Genomic DNA, 17937 nt, shown 5'->3' with positions numbered 1-17937 from the left:
GACGTACTTGGACATGGCCAACATAATCAGATTGTCTTTGCAGATGGATCAAAGCATTGCTATGGCACCAAAAGACAAGCTTTAAAACCACAAAAAACCCAATAGTGTTATGGAAATTGTCTTCCCCAAAGTGTAACAACCTGCACTCTTTGTAAAGCCATTCAAGCTTCTGATAACTCTGGTCCTGATGCTGACTCAAACAAACAAACAAAAAACACACACACAGACATCCATTTAAGCAATATCATTTTGAAGCATATTTTTTCCTTGGACAGGCATCTCCGTACCTCTTTTTTTTTTTTTTTTTTGCGAATGCTTTCTATTCTCTTTGTAAACTCAAACTGTTGCTGTAGTACCTGTATCTGATGTTTTCCATTACAACAGCTCCGAGTCCTGAGGGAGAGAGCGAAGCGTGGTAAACAACAGTCAGGCGCTAAGCTCACACAGTGCAGAGTTTAGCTGGCCCACAAGGCCCATGAATAAGAAAAAGGAGATGCAAATTGGAATAAACAACAACTACAACAATCTTAAAACTTTACTTGCGCATAAACAACGTCACAGTCCCTCACACCAACTGACACTTCGTGCAAATAAGTTATCTGAAATCTCAGACGGTGAGCAAGTTCTTAAGTGGAGCGCTGCGAATACTGGAAGGCACAAGCGTGCACATTAGCAGCGGCAGCAGCAAAGTGTATTTTTAGCCAACCTGTTGTCATGCAAAGAAAAGGTGTAACATATTCACGGTTAAACATCTGACATCATCCAGTCTGCCATTACCTGCCGTTTTTTCTCAAACAATGGTTGCATGTAAGTCTGACCATTAGCAGCGTCTCAGGAACAGCAATTTCCTGAATGTCACCAATTTGTTGACAATGCATTATTTGTGACATATTTATGGAGAAGGACATTTAATGGCACTAAGCATGATTTATTTTCAGCCATCCTGAGCCGGAGGCATGCATAGTCTTGGAGATTTCATTTTAAAACAACTGGTGAATAATTTTCACCTAAAGACAGGAACCTTAACCAATAGAAAGAATTTTGAATCTTATAATGGATTGACTCCAGATAAATTCATTTCAGGCTCAATTTCCGATGTGTTTGTTAAGCTCGCAAACTTGTCTCTTTATTCAAAAATGAATCTTCTGCTTGGAAAAGGTGTTAAGTCTGGTCACGGCGACCCCCTTCACATTCAGTGCTAAATGATTTACTAAAGCAGCATGGTGGTGCAGTGGTTAGCACTGTTGCCTCACAACAAGGTCCTGAGTTCGACTTTGTCATCTGAGGATTCTGCATGTTCTCCTTGTGTTTGTGTGGGCTCTCTCTAGGTACTCCAGCTTCTCTCTCAGTCCAGTGACATGGACACCTGGGTTGGCTGGAAGACTGTTTACTTAGCCTGGCAGGGTGAAGGACACTGTCTCAGCTGAACTATGGACACGCACACTGATACTGATACTGATAAGCACTCACTGACGCATCACCCTCCCTACCCCGGATCCAACGCCACCTCCAACGCTTACCTCCCCTCTGATGTGGACATCGGGTCAGCTGAAGGCGCAGTCGAAGATTGCAGCGGTCCCAGATCAGATGTACACACTGGAACACTTTCCCATGTTGCTTGTCTGTGTTTATGGTGTGTTGACAACTGTGCATTATCCTTTTGTGTTACACATTTCGATGTTTTTTTTCCTCGCTACCTAGCCTGACCTGTCTCCCCAATGTGATGTTTGTGTATTGTATGTACGATCGGCAAGGTCTGTCATCTCGGTTGTGGGCAAAAGACCTGCAACTGACAAATAAAGGCAATTTCATCTCTCATCATCTCTCATTTGGTTAAATGGTGACTGCCCATAGGTGTAAATGTGAATGATAGTCTTTCAATCTGTGTTAGCCCCGCAGATTGGTGACCTGTCCAGGGTGTAACCTTCCCCTTGGTAGCTGGAATAGACTCCAGTGCTCCCGTGACCCTGACAAGGATGAGTAGATGAGAATGGATCGATGGATTATCTCCACATTTCATAAGTGAACAAACATCAGTTTAAAAGGTAAAAAGAACAGGCTGGTTACACTGGCAGTCTGGGCTTCTGACAACAGTTTGTTCCAGAACAATGGACTCCAGAAGGTCCACGAGAACAGACCATAACTCATTATATATCAAGAGGGTCTCCAGTTTAAACTTCCTCAGTGTCCAACTGTCAGAGGACCTGTCCTGCAATAGACACACCTATGCTCTCAGTGGCCAGGAGTTAGCTTCGTGAGGAAGCTAAGGAAGGCTGGGTAAATAAAAATTCCCAGTACTATAAAACACATGCAGCGCAAAAAGATGCACTCCATAAGAAAATAAAGCTTGAATTATATTTTCTCCCTTCTATATTTAGCTACTTAAGGGTTTACTTAAAATACACACTATATCAATATGTTTAAAATCAGCTCTTGCAGATAATGAACAGCTTATACAGCTCAAAATTGATATGAATGTAAATGTGCATAATTATCAATTTTTCACCAGAACACTGTCAATTTAGAAAGCTCCTGGGTTTTGAAATATCAGAATCAGATTTAAAGTTGTTCTCTTGTTTTTTGTCTTCCTTCTTCCACAAACTACAAATTTGTCTAGGTGTATAGAGACAGATGCATTAACTACACTGGAAGTACATTTGGCATGGTTTCCCATTCGTTTACAAATTGTTTTCTGGTGATAAAAGGTGTCAAAAAGGCAGGCTGTTACAGCATTGTTATCTTCGGCTTTACACATGGCACGTCAAAGACTTGTTTCTGTCAGCCCCAAAGGTAACGACCTGCTCAAAGACCTATATCCATCAGCGTCGTTAAGGTGTTGTGTTATCACTTGCTGAAATGCACTTCTTCCCCTACCAAATGCTAATTGCAACATTGTGACAACACTTTTACTCCTGGTGGCATAAACAACTCTTGAACTATTTATGAGTATCTATTTGAGGTATAAGAGCTTTTTCAAGCCTTTTAAGCAGAGCAACACACTATGTTTAAAACATTGATGACTTCCCTTCCACCTCGATGACTTCATTCCACAGCCCTTTCACTAAAATACAAAGACAAAGTCTTGGGGAAAGAAAAAAAAAACATTGTCACTTCTTATGTTTCCCTTTTTATCATTTTACTCACTGTGTGACTGCAGGTCAACATATAACTCTGTTTCATACTGTTACATGGTTGGACTATATATTCCTAAATTTAATTTCCCATGTTCTGTTTGATAAATTCAATCTAGTCTGACTCAACAAGGAACGGAGGACAAATCCTTAAAATCATTTATAAAGGGGAAAGCCTATTCCATTTTAATAAAAGCTGAGCTCTGCAACCTGCTGATCTGAAACCCTGCCAACCTCTGCATCTCTAAGTGTCGTATAAAAAATATATATATAACAGTTATGTTCAAGAGAAAGCGTTTGCATTCACATTTTCGACATTTAACTCTTATACGAGACAACCGAACAGTGAAATCCAATTTCCTCTTTAACAGTAAAAGCAGCCAGAGTAGAAAGTGCAAGGGTCAAAGCCACTACGTGCTGACAAGAATAACTGCAAAATACGCTCTAGTGTACCTTGAATTATCACATACTATGAAAACTTGTTAGATACAGAAATTCTGCAGGGGGGAAAAAGCATTACGTCTAAACAAGACAGGGACATTTTCAGTTCAGGTAAAAGGACGGAGATACAGACGGGGGTGTTTACTACTCAACATCTATCTTGTCGCCCTCTACAAACACAACTGACAGCACATGAATAGACTGTGCTTCGTGTTTATGAAATCTAAAAGAGCACCGAAGTCAACTCACGTTCAACTTATTCATAAAATGCTGTCTGACATATTCATCACAAACCACTATGCAGAGTACAAAGGACATAGTGTAAATACAAATTAAAACTATATGACTAAACTTCACATGAAATATTCCCCAGCTTGTCAACAGTGTACAAAGGTATACATCACAGCTGCTCAGCAGAGGCTAATCAAAGAATCCCCACCCCTACAATAGATTTTTTAAAAAGACTTTCACTGCTTTGAAGGAATGTAAATTAATCAAACCACACTATCAAAAGGAAAACAGACTCTTTATGAATGAAAACATCAAATCTCCTTTTTCCCCCCGGCATGGTTTTTAGTTAATACAGAAAAAAACTTGCACTGTTTATGTAGAAATTACACCAATTCATTTTGAGATTCAACACTTATAATAATTGCAAATGTTGTTCAAATATAGGGACAAATATTGTTTTATGAAAATTATGCTATTGTGCAAGATGTGCACATATTTTGTGTATAACATATCCAGTATTATCCGCAAGTATTTGGACAAATTACTCTGTCTCTGCAAACCACCACTGTGGATTTTAAAAAACTAACAGCAGTAGACTTTCAGCTTGAATCCAATCAGTTTAGCAAAATTATCGCATTAACTGTTTCAGAATCATATATTTTAGATCAGCAAATCTTCTACAAAACCTCTTTACTGACTTGCAAGGTTTCCTTGTGGATCTCTGGTCTCTTTTTCCTCAATTTTTATCCACCTTTATAGTTACTGAATGCAGCAACAGAGAGAACCAACAGACCTCCATGCTAATTGACTAGCTGCGATTACACAGCCTTTATCGAGAACCAAGACCTTTGTGATAGGTGGGTACTCTTACCAGCGGGAAATTTCAAAAATATCTGGAAAAAAATGGTCTGTTTGTTATTCCTTGTTCTTGTGCTGTTGTTGGTTATTTAGTTTAGCATGCAGAAAAGTCCTAATTCGCTATACACACAAAAGAAATCTTTGGATTGACATGTACTGGGTGTGAAAAACAATGCTTTTAATGCTGCTTATGTGACCACTGAATATTTTATCATGTTTCTCCTTTTTCATGGTAACCTCTGTTTTCACTCCCTTCCTGTCAACACCGAAGTAAGTGCTTCTGGCTTTTCGGTGGACCAGAGGCAAGCACGTTTGCATAGGCTGCATACCCAAAATCACTCTTTACAGCCAAATAGCTACACAAACACAGAGAGACACAAATGCAACCGGCATTTGGCAGGAGACTGAAAAGATTCGGCATGAGCCCCCGCATCCTCAGGACCTTCTATCACTGTGCCATTGAGAGCATCCTCACTGGATGCATCACCACCTGGTATGGCAACAGCACCGCCTACAACTGCAAAGCTCTCCAGCGAGTAGTGCGGTGCTCTGAACGGATAATTGGAGGTGAGCTTCCCTCCCTCCAAGACATCTACAGGAAGCGGTGCCTGAGGAAAGCGGGGAGGATCATCAAGGACTCCAGTCACCCCAGCCATAAACTGTTCAGACTGCTTCCATCAGGAAGGAGGTTCTGCAGCATCCGGTCCCGTACCAGCAGACTGAGAGACAGCTTTTTCCATCAGGCCATCAGACTGCTGAACACGTCATAGACACCTCAGCTTCACTACTGGAACTTCAACATTATGCACTCCACACTGTATATAAATGCCACTTGTTTTGCACATATTCAACTCTGTATATTTTATATATTTTATTATTATTATTTTTTATTTTATTTTATTTTTTTTTATTTTTTTTTTTTACTATTTAATTTGTAAAAATGTGTACACACACACACACACACACACACACACACACACACACACACACACGTAGGAAAATATTTAGTATACACATCCAGAAATGCATACACTATTATATATTGTACATATATTTATTAGTTTCAGGTTGGCCATTCTTGTATTTTGCTCGTTTGTGTTGTTGTGTTTGCACATCTCTGTTGCTTGTGGGGCTCGCACACAAGAATTTCACTCGCATGTGCTATGCCAGTGTGCCTGCACATGTGATGTGACAATAAAAGTGATTTGATTTGATTTGATGCAGCAACCCCAGTTCCACTTATGATGATGATGCACACTTAAAAGAATAAAAAAAAGAAAGAAAAGATAGATAGCCTAGATAGCCATCACTCTAATGTGCACCTGTTTTTATTCAGTGACCATACTCATTACATTTTCATTTTAGGATGTATACCTTCATCAATGTTATGCAAGTTGTGCTGTGAATGTGAAATGTGTGAAATGTGAAAAAGACCAAAAGAAAAAGCATTCAATTTCAGGGACAACACTAAGAGAAGTGTGTTACTTTTAGGCACTTATAGTATCTGTATGTGTGCTGGTTCCTGGCTGAGTGCACGTGTAAGAGTGGATGAGAGCACCTGGTAACCACTTGGCAACTTTCCGTCCCATTTCATCCCCTGGCCTAATGACTGAACGTGGGCCAGACTCCTCTCTCAGTCTGTCCACATCAGGATGCAGCACTGAGAGCGTTTCCACCAACAACCCCATTTATCAGAGATTGCCGCCTAATTGTAAGCACCCTGCGCTACTCCCATTACTACTTCACATTACAGTGGGCTGGATGGTGGGCAAACAAAAAGACAAGCAGCTTTCCTTTTCAGACCTCATTTCTCTCTCCCTCTTCCTCTCTCTCTCATGAACTTTGTATGGCTGATTCTGCATTACTATATCTCTGGGTGAAATATTGACATACAAAGATAAAAACTGTTTAAGTAAATTCAGTCCAATGTAAAATGTTCTTGCTCAAAGCATTACACGCACTCCTGACATTTAAGGTAATATTTTAGAGGAGAGAGATTAACACGTCTCTCTCATACAAAAAGAGATACAAAAAGAAATGTTTCTGTTTATATTGACTGTAATACAAACCTGACTCTTACTACTTGCACCAAATAATTTTGACATATTTTGTGAAGAAACTATCAAACCGAAAAGGCAAACTCTTCAAAATCAAGAAACAGCTTTCTATGCTGAACAATAAAACAGGAGTAAGAGTTCTTCTTTCCCAAAGCTGGATATTTCCAGCTTACTGTATGTACTACCATTCACCGAAGACCAGCGACCAGGGGGACTGAGTTGTATTTATTAGACCTAACTGTTAAGCTGAGTCTTCAGAATAGAATTTAGTTGATGTACCAACCAGAAGTAATCCTAGTCTAAACTAAAACAGGCTTTGTAATGTTAATGCATATGACTATGGCTGTTTTCTACCCCTGTCTAGCTCTGCCTTGCTAATTTATTTTGGATTTGCGGCAACAACTCACGATCAAAGGAAAGGAAAATGCAATTTCACAGACTCTGAAATAATAATAAAAGCATACAAAAAAAAATCAAGAGTTAAAACATTACTGCATGAGCACACCAATTGCCAACTATTGCACTTCAGTAACAAATACTAGGAACCACTGTAAGGAAAATATGGAAAGAGCACCTGATAAAGACAAAAACTTGTTTTTTTTAGTTTGTTTGTTTTTAATACAACGAAGCAGCAGGCATGCTCACTGCAAATCACTATACAGACTGATGACTTCATGTATTTTTAAAAATTCATCTGCTTTTTTACCAACCATCTGATGAGTTGTTGTCCAGCACAAACTCTGATGACAACTCCCTTAGAAGTTAAAACAGAAAAAGAAGGCCTTTCATTGCTTGCTTCTATTCTTAACTATTCTCTTCTGCTTATCTTAAAATCCATATATGACACAGTAGTAATATAAGCTGTAGAGAAACAGCAAAGACTTTGACTTTACATCAACTCTTAAAAAGCCCCAAGATTATGGCCATTTCTAGCAGACAGTTGGTCACTGTAACAAACGCTACAGCTTTCTAGTAGGTACCTCTCCTATTTACCATCTTTACCATCTTCTGGTATGCTATAAAAACAAAACTCACTGGATTTGAGTGAATTTGCATGCACTGTAATAAGGTGCAACAAGTCAGTTTGTGAAATTTCTAGAATCAGAAGAAAAACAAATGTGGGTGTTTTTGTCAAATAAACTGCAGCTAAATCGAACTAAAATCATACAAGTCCAGTGTACTCTCACTCACATCAACTTCTTATCTCAATCTGCATGTGATGAAATTAGCAGAGAAAGACAAAATAACACCTGAAAGCTAATTTGGGAACCGAGTGTGTTAGAAGACCTTAGCTGTTTAACACAAGCACACTGTTGCATATAAAGACTGCCTGTCACTGCTCTGAGATTATGTTGAGTACAATGGAACAAAGCTGGGTGAGAACTTAAAAAAAAAAACAATAAAAAAAAAAAAAGTTATACCTAAATGGGTCAAGTATATATATTTTTTTACATGTTTGGGCACTGTTGCAGTTATGCCATTCACATAAAAGGAACATTAAAGTTAATCTAGGCTGAAAGCCGGAACCGACCTTCAGGATAATATCTCTTCCTATGATTACTGTGTTGACCTTCAGATGGAAAAAGAAGCACCGCTATTGCCAAGCCTTCATCATTATCCGCTGTAAGTAGCATGGGTTCATGCAGATCACTAAGAATTATTGATGAATCTCAATTAGATTCGTCTCACTCCATTTAATTCTACATATTCAGGATATGGTTTGCCAAAAATTATGGGTATCAACATCCAGGGAGTCATTTATACACTCAAGATGACTTTTGATGGTAATATTGTTGATCTTGCTAAGTGTGCAGCACGTTATGCTTCCTTTGGCAGCAGCACTGATGATCGCCATGACACCCATCACTCTTTTTTTTTACCCTGTGTCTGTTATTATTTTCAAATAAGCAGTTTAACGTTCTTTGAAAGTTCATTTAGCAATTCAAAGACCAGAAAATAAATTACATGCCATAACAGTATACTAGGATATGGCTCATAAATGCTATTCTTATGGCCTAGAACAGCCAATGTGTTTTCATGGGTAGTAGCTCATTAGACGTCTGTACCTCAGCAGGAAACATTTGAGTGGTTCACACTATGCTGAGTCCTGCTGGTTTACATCTTAGTCATCTAATTAGGAACTAACTTACACCTGGAACGCCAGGTGAGCGCAATTAACAAGCATGTAAGGATGAAATACCAGGGTGCTGTAGAAAGCCATTTTAAAATCAAGCTAATTTCGGATATGTTTTTTCTCCCCATGACAAAATCGACCTTTCTCATATCACACAAGTAATGTGTTTGTTCCATTTAAGATGTTCCAGTATGCTAAGCAATTTGATATGTGTAGCACAAGACAAATGCGCTTTCACAGAAAAAAAACGACACAAAACAATTAAGAAACTTTAAGAAACCTCAACTTTTACCAGATTGTTTATTCTGAGTGTGCAGCATTTAAAGATAAATCATTTGAATTAAACAAGATACCAACATAAAATAGCACTAATTTAAAGTTAAATGCAATTTACCAAAGGGCTGGACTGAAAGAAGAGGGGGAAAACTGATACTAATCTGAACTCTGTTGGCAAGACTGTATAACGGTCTACAGGTTGCAGTAGTGTAAGCTGAGTAAACACACTGTAGTTTCTAGTTTGCTCATTTGTCCCTGGCAGGAAACAAAGTGAGACTGCTCTCTGAAGATATTAGAATAGTAGTACGTTAACACAAAAAGTATACAAGTACCAGCAAGCAAACTGAGTTTATGACTTCTTACTAATGTGGATGTCTGTACCTATTGCATCACATTATTTTGAAATAAGCAGTTTTAAATTAAGAGTACATTAAACTTCTTGAAAGATGGACAATCATGAAACGTTTTGAATGCTGTGGTTTGTCTTTGTTTTTTTCACCAGTTTGTTGTTTGAGGGTTTTTTTTTGGTTAGTTTTTTATTTTGTCTTTTGTTTTTTTACATGTAGGTCTAAAATAAATGGTCAGTTTTAGTGTTGTTGCTTTTGCCCACAAAAATACAACTTATCAAATGAAACAAAACAATATTGTTAAATTATTAAATTTGCTTTAGTGTGTTTTTTTTAAAATCTTGGATTGTGTGTGTGTTGGTTTAACAGTGTTGGTAAGCCCACCCTCTAAATGCTTGTGCTATAGCTTGTTTGATGCTCTTTAGCCTTTTCTGCCATCTTTGTTGTCAAGGGTCAGGACAGCAAAATTAATGTGACAAAAAAATGCAGCTTCCCCATTAATTTCACTGACATGTCTACACTGGGGTAGCAGGAGTCCTGACCCCAAGGAGGCACAGGAGGCCAGACATGCCTAGAAAAATCATTCAATATAACTTCAGCAGCCCTGGCCAATCAAACAAAACAATGACCCCATCTGATGTTAAGCACTCTGCGGCATACAAAATACTTTGACTGGTTTATAATAGGATAATCAAGTCAAATGCCACCATAACTTTACATAGTCTTTAAAAAGTCCTGCTTAATAGAAACAACTGTACAGTGATAAGCCTTCAAATGACCATATTACAGTTATTTTGTATTACACGTAATGCCAGAGGTGATGTAACTAAAGATTAGAAGGACAGGGATAATTGTTACTCAGCTGCTAAACACTATTCCTCAGAGTATTTAATACAGACTGTATACAACAGAACAACATACCCATTATGACATTACCCATTGTTTGGAAACTTGTATTTGAAGCCTTGATTTTAGTATTTTTGCCATTTCCGTCACGATATTCTGAAGCCATTGTGAGGATAAAATTATCAGCTAACAACACTAGAAAGCTAAGTAAGGTAGCATCACAAAGACACAAAGTTATATTAATAAAACAAAAGTTTCAGTCGCCAAATCTTAAGCACAGACTTCAGGGCCAGGCTGTTAGTACAATTAGCCAAACAGCAATCCATTATATTTGTCAGTTAACTGAATTAAAATCTTCAAAAAGGCCAAGAGGTCCAAATTAGTGACTTAAATTGGCAGAGGTAAAGTCGTACAGTCAACTAGGAGTGCAATTGTTGGCATCCACCTGGCACTGAAGGCAGTCATTTATTATTTTATTTGTTTTTAATGCAGTCGTTGTCATGACAGGGAAAATTTGTTGTAACGATCAGAAATAGCTGGGACTCTACAGGAACTGACTTAGGCGGCCATTAGATGAACCGCAGTGTTTGGCTTTGTGTTATACAAATTTTAAAAAGGATTCCTTATTCAGGATATCAGGCCTCAGCTTGTTAAGACTATAAACACAGGCTCATTAGCTACGTCACTGGTTCTATAACAGGATATTGTACATGGAAAACCCATTTCAGACACCCTTAAAGTTGTTTTTTTATAGTAGGATGATGAGCCTAAAAAAAAGAACTGAATAAAAGATCTCCACTTGTAATATCATGCATTTTTTTGATGAGTGTTTCACCTGTGCCTTTAAGGTCATATTGCTATCAGACAGTCTATGAGCTATATTGAAGGATCTGGGCATCAATTTAAAACAGAGCATGAAGACCTCCAGTGCAAACACAGTCTAACGCTTTCTGAAGTGCAACGTGACCAAGCAAGGTACAGCTGGCTTTTTCCCCTGAGAAGGTGAAAGTGTTGTACCATACAGTATTTAGGGCAGACACGAGTGTCCTCTAATGGCTTAGTGGGTCAAGGAGCATAAGTGGCCTGTAAATCTAGCCACAAGGTCCTGCGGGGATTCAAAAGGCAAATCCTATAGGGCCTGTTTTCTGTTTTTTTAAACCCAGCCACTCATCTAAGACTGACTGGGGTGCTCATAAGCAGATGGTGCAGTGTAGTCCCATAGCATCTCTTTAAAACTGCTTCCTTCCCTGCCCAGGAAAAGACAGCACTTCATGAATCTACAATAACTTGATTAAGACTTACTGTATGAAAGCCATTACAAATTCAATTGTGGCAAAACAGTGACGCTAGATGGAACAACAGGGAGTCTTCCAATAATTCTGTCTGAGAAAGGTGCAGAGGAACGCAGCATTCACCTCTCCTCAGTACAGCTGTGACGAGTTATTAAAAGTGCAACCCAGTCCCAGGGGGTGGTGTGTAATTTTAGAATTAATATACAATTTAGAGCTTGGTGTTTGCAGCTTTTGAATTATTCAAATGTACTGCTATGGGCTCGGGTTTGGTAGGAGTAAGCAGTAGGCAGTTGCCATGCATACAAATGAATAAATTACGCGAGACGACATAGATTAGAAGAACATAAACATTTGTGCCAGGAAACAAAACAAGATGTTTGCTCTTGTGCAGAGTTCAAATCTGAAAGGCTGTAACATACTAATAGGAATAGTCCACGTCTGTAAGGAAATCTTTCATCAGCAGCCAAATTCGCACGTCAGCACTTCACCTGTTCACTCAACAAAAATACATAAATCAACACATTTTCTGCAGGTATAAGATTTGACTCATCTGCTAAACTTCAATGGTATTACATGATTGGTTTTTTATTGTTTGATTTTTGTGTTTATATACATCAAGTAAGTAGCAATAACTATACAAAGTAAAGCACAAAAGTGTGGTTGTTTATATTGGACTCTGGTGACTACTCGTGTAAAATTAATATGAATAACAGAAAAGCACCGGAGAGATATTCATGATATACATTCATAGATATTCATAGTTGCTTTAAAATGCATTTATAATTAACCGGTGGGCCTGGGTTTGATTCAACTGAACTCCAAAGCTTTCCTCACAGAACAAGGCTATGGTGCCAAGTGAGAATACAGGTTCTAAACCTAGGATGTGCTCACTATAACTAGATCAATACTGACCTGTATTTTGTTTTGTGTGTTTGAGCACATGTAACGGAGTGTTCAACACAGCTGAAGGGGTGTTGATTGTGTCCGTCTGTCAGTCATCCATCTATCCATTTTCTTCTACTTATCTGGTGGGCCAGGTTGCATGGGCAATAACCTAAGCAGAGAAACCTAGACCTCCCTCTCCCCAGCCAACTCCCCGAGCTCACCTGTGGGAACACAGAGATGTTCCCGAACCAGTCGAGTGATATGTGTCCTGTGTCTACCCCAGGGCCTAATCCCTGTATGACATGACCAGAACTCCCGCAGGAGGTACCCAGGAGGCATCCTTGTCAGTTGCCCTAACCATCTCAGCTGGGTCCTTTCAAAATGGAGAAGCAACTCCACTCTACACTGACGCTCTCCCGAATGACTGAATCGAAGGAAGTGACAAGCCTCCAATCAGAGAAAGTTCATTTCTCCTGCTTGAATCCACAATCTTTCTTCAATCACTACCCAAAGCTCATGACCACAGGTAAGGGTAAGGATGTGGATCGAGAATCTGTACAGGGCTAAAAAATGTAATAAATATTTGATGTTGTGACCATTTCGCCAGCCTATACGACAGTAAACATGAAACTACAAATTGTAACCCTAAACTTATTAGGAAACGCTAAGTGAGAATTACAGTCGGGGCAGAGCATAAACAAGTAAATTAATAAATAACAACACATAACCAATTTCAGGAAAATCCATTTATGTTTTTGTGCCAGAAGGGAGGGAGGGAAAAAATTGGCTAACATAACAGAATATTAGGTTTTTATATCACCAAATATTTGTATTAGTTTTAAAACTCCTTTATTAGTCATGCTGTAAATTTAATCTTAGAGGTTCTCATTCCCATTCTGATGAGCACTCTGTTCACCATGTGGGGCAACTTGAGTTAAGCAACTTTCCCAAGGACACTTTGGGATGTGTTAGGTGGCAAATCTCGAGAAACAAAAATACCCCAATGCAAAACATTATTCCCCTCTCTCTGACCAAGCTTTTTAATATCGGAATCATACATCTTAATATGAAAGAAAATCAATTGTTGGCTAAATAAAACAAGGTTCTCTGAACACCAGCAAGTTTATTTTACTGTGTCTTGTTTATACACTACACCAGCAAAAGTCATTAATCTTAATAGTGCTGCTACCAATGACATTTCTTACATGTAATGAGAATGGGAAGACAATCTTAAAAAGCTCAATCACATTTTTCATATGACTAAATCAGCCCATTTATTTTGTAAAATTGCATTTCACCAGCAGCCCAAGGTCTTCCTGTAGTATGCATAACAAGCTCGCTTAGTGTGGTATGTGCTCGTTCTGGGACTCCAATTACCGAGCATCCTGGAATACGTTTGGCATTTGTCTCTTCCTTGCTGACATTCAGTTCGAGTTTATAAGGCGCTTCATTCATTCCATCTATGATTTTTTTGTTTTGCTTTGGCATCCACAGTAAATGCAGGAATGTAATTTTCATCCATCCATTTCACAAACTGCTCATCTTGTTCAGGGCTGGACAGGTCGCCAGTATATCACAGGGTAAAAAAATATAACAGTCTCAGACAAGAGAACACATTCAAGTATGTATGAACATGGAAAAAGACAGAGAGAATTTCTCAATAAACCACACAACAAAACTAGTTGTGAAACTGAGGGGGAAAGCATTTTAAAATAGGATTCTTGCACCTTTATAATTCTTCTTAAAATCAAAAAATGAGAATTCATATTGAACAATGATGAGATTGTATAATACATTTTGGACATTTTATAAAATATCAGTTTATATCAGTAACGTAGTAGTTACTGATATAAACTATGAGAGAAAAGCTGTTCATCAGTGCAATAATATCTACAGCAATATTTGACAATTTCTTTATCGCACATGACAGTAAAGTCTTGTATTTTGGACTGTTGCTCAGACAAACCAAGGATTTTGAAGACACTTTTACCACTTTGATCTGTGCTTTAACTATTTGCACTATTTAGAGCTTCTACTGGTATACCTACACCAAACTGTTCGGTTTTTAAGATAAAAGCTACAACTGCAAAAAAAGTCAAATTCAACTTCTGGATCTGTATTTTTTTGTATTCTTATGATTATATTCAACATATTTTCTATACATTACAATTTGTCAGATTTACTGTGCATTACCATGACTTTATGTATTAGAACAACATCAATCAGTACAACACATTAAAGAGTCACAATTAAAAAGCATGGGGTTTTTCCTGTTATAACCATGTTTGTGGATAATATTAGACTTTGTTGTTGTATTTCAGTGGATCTGTAGAAAACCCAGAGATAAACAGTGGCATCTTTAAAATACTCTACTCTAGCATATTTATTTTCTGTGAGGGTAAAGCTGAATAATAAACACACTTTTTCATCTGTTTTAGTATACAGGAAGAGTCGGTGTGGCTTCTGTTAATTAAAGTAAGAAATATCAAGTTATATTTGTGAAGGAAACATTAATTAGGTAAGTGCCCTGCTCCAGATGTCTGCCCTGTAACTACATCTTAAAACTAATAAATGTATGTGATTGCTGGTTACCTCAAAGTTGACCAAGTGACATGAAACCACAACAGCTTTATAAACTAAATTTGGTGGGGGGGACTTTTATTCTGATCTTGACTTGCTAGATGTCTATTCAATCCGTTAATTTTGACGTAGCTTCTAAAACTGGGCCTTTTAATGCTAAATCAACCTCAGTTTCACAATAACGAGAAGGCTCCAATGTACATGGTGATACTTGAATAATTTATGATTTTCCCTACAGTTTGCTTGCCTTCTCGTTATCGCGGCTGGAAATGAGTTTGCTGAAAACTGGCCAAAGTGAGAGCTCCCCTCTCGGCTTACAGAACATGGTGCATTAAAGTGAATCACAGCAGACAGCTGGGGCCGCCCTTTATGGTAATGCACCCTCTACAATTACTGCTTCGACCTTCCCTGGCAAGGAAAAATGGGGAGATGTCCATTTAGCGCCCCTTTCAAACACTTAGTGGCAGGCATGTTGGGCAGCAGGACCACCTTTTGCCTGACATTGACTCTTGTTTAGAGGAGAAAGAGAAGACATTAGAAAGGTGACGGGTTGACAGATGAGATGTATCTGTCAACCAGCAAGAAGAGCATGGTGCATTAATGCATCACCACTGTCCAGATCCACAGAGGTAGTTGAAGCTGGTTGGAGATAATAGTGCCAAGTACTGCTGCAACTATCAGTTTTTTCCTACCATTTTATAGAAACCCAGTTCCAAAAAAGGTTGGGACACGGTGGAAAATGTACGTAAAAACAGAATGCAATATGTACAGGTTGCACCTCCATCCCATCAGAGATGCAGGTTTTTTAAGTTAGCACTGATAACAACCTGGATGGTTCCTCTCCTCGTTGGTCTTGAGAATGCAACATGCATGTTTTTCCAAAGAGAATTTCAAATTTCGATTTGTCTGACCAAGAGAAAAGTTTTGCAAATGAACAGAGCCACACATTAAACTCAAATGAACATTATCGATGCAATAACTGGTTAATATACTGTGTGTGTGTCCTGAGTACATTTTTAAAAAATTACATTTAAAGTTAAGGTTATCCAACTTTTTTTAGGTTGCTGGACCTTCACGGCACAAATTTTTTTGTTAAAGCTGAGAACGACTGCATTTGGTGTTAAAGATAAATGGCTTATTGAAAACTCTGCGCTGCATTTTTAACTTGTTCACACGGCTCCTTGTTATGGAAATATAATTCAATCACTTTCATGGACTGAGCATATCAAGAGTAACATATCTCATTGCACAAAAACACCCAGCTGAAAGTAAAGTATGAGAAAACCTCCCATTATAGACGCTGAAGGGTATAACCATTTAGTGCTCACTTAATCTGCTTTCAAGCATGCAATGCAGCACTGAACTTTTATAGATATTACTCAGCTGAGCTGTATGTAACATGTCTGATTCAAACAGTCATCTTAGCTACCCGTTGATCTGCATTCCCTTCCTTGTATTTACTACTCACCACACCACCACTTCCCTAAACCCTTCCTGACTATATACATTTGTGGACTATCCTTTTTATGTGCTACATGTGTGAAAAGGTACCCTCAGACCTAATTCTCCTGGCATTGCAGGAGGTTAAATGAGTGAAAAATGTCTATAGTATAATGTGAAAAAACCCTCTATATACTGGTGAAAAAAAACTATTTTGAGCAGATACAAAACATGTTGGCGGAGGGTCTGCAAAATGTCTCCAAACAAAAACTTGAAAACATGTTTTCATGCAGCTGACGAAGTTTAGGTTGAGGTCTACTTTTTTTTTCAACATTTGTACAAGCTTAGTCACAATTCATAGTATTACAATTAGACACAGGCATTTCAAGCAAAAAAATACCAACCAGATTTCTTGCACACAGACCTGATAACTTCAGTTTTTGAAGGAATCCAAACAGAACTTTTTAATTGCTGTTGTCTTTGGATTTTCGTCTTTCCTGTTTGCGTTCAGAACGACGACTTTTATCAGTTTGGTGTCTGATGATAGTTTTGTTATTTAATGGCTGCTGGCTACTGTATATTTTAGTTTAGTAACATAAAATATTCATTTAGGGTTTAAATATATCTTGATAAGTGAAAAGTCAAGCTTTGTACAAGAATGTGACCATTGCATGAAATCTTTTTGGTGTAGGAGATAAAATTTTAGAAAGAGGAGATGAGAGAGTGTTATGCTCCCAGTAGGTTTCTTATTGTGGTGTTTTTGATCAAATGTGCTCTTTTTTTGTCTTTTAGTTTAAAAAAAAGGCTACATAAATATTTTATACTACAAAAAAGCAAAAGTGCTTCACTTAGGCTGTAGCTTCAACAACCCCTCCCCTTGTACACAACATGTTGACATACAGGAAGGAAGGAGGAAGAAGGAGGAATCAAAGGCAGAAACTCACCTTTTATTCTCAGGTTCTCTGGAACGCCATCCTGTTGGAAAAGCAAAAAAGAAAACAGAGATAAGATCTATGAGATCAAAACCTACAACATTAAGGTAAATGAGTGCAGTTACATGTCCTTGTATTAGATGAATGACATTCTGCAGTCCATTCAGTATATTAACATTCTTCTGAAAAATGGTGTTTCACATCTCAATCATCACACAAAGCCTAAGGACTTCATTCTGAATGCAAGAACTCTGAATGTCTGAATGTTAAATAATATTGCATAAACAACCCAAACAACAGTGTACCTTTACACGGCAATTTGACTCACTTACACGGATAACAGACAAACCTTAAGCTCTGAGATTTTATTTACTTACATATTATTTAATACATATTATTGACTTCTTCTTGCTTTTAGTCATTAGATATGTTTCTTTAGCTTCTGATATCTATTTACATCTATTTAGATCATTGTATCCAAGTGTTT

At 38.1% G+C, this 17937-nt stretch overlaps 1 protein-coding gene across 1 annotated transcript in view; it reads right to left on the bottom strand.

Annotated features, from left to right (window-relative positions):
* The window catches only part of fstl5 (follistatin-like 5), a 197731-nt gene that overhangs the window by 135602 nt on the left and 44192 nt on the right, over positions 1-17937 (bottom strand). The window contains exon 3 of the mRNA XM_086259763.1: positions 17463-17493. Coding sequence (XP_086115889.1) covers positions 17463-17493 — 31 coding nt within the window. The remainder of the gene's footprint in view (positions 1-17462; positions 17494-17937) is intronic.

Source organism: Aulonocara sp. 'chitande type north' Nkhata Bay, linkage group LG2 (assembly GCF_057382095.1).
Source record: "Aulonocara sp. 'chitande type north' Nkhata Bay isolate Kocher_YH1m ecotype deep benthic linkage group LG2, A_spYH_male_GT1.1, whole genome shotgun sequence".
Lineage (NCBI taxonomy): Eukaryota > Metazoa > Chordata > Actinopteri > Cichliformes > Cichlidae > Aulonocara > Aulonocara sp. 'chitande type north' Nkhata Bay.
This window is presented reverse-complemented; position numbering and strand designations above follow the sequence as displayed.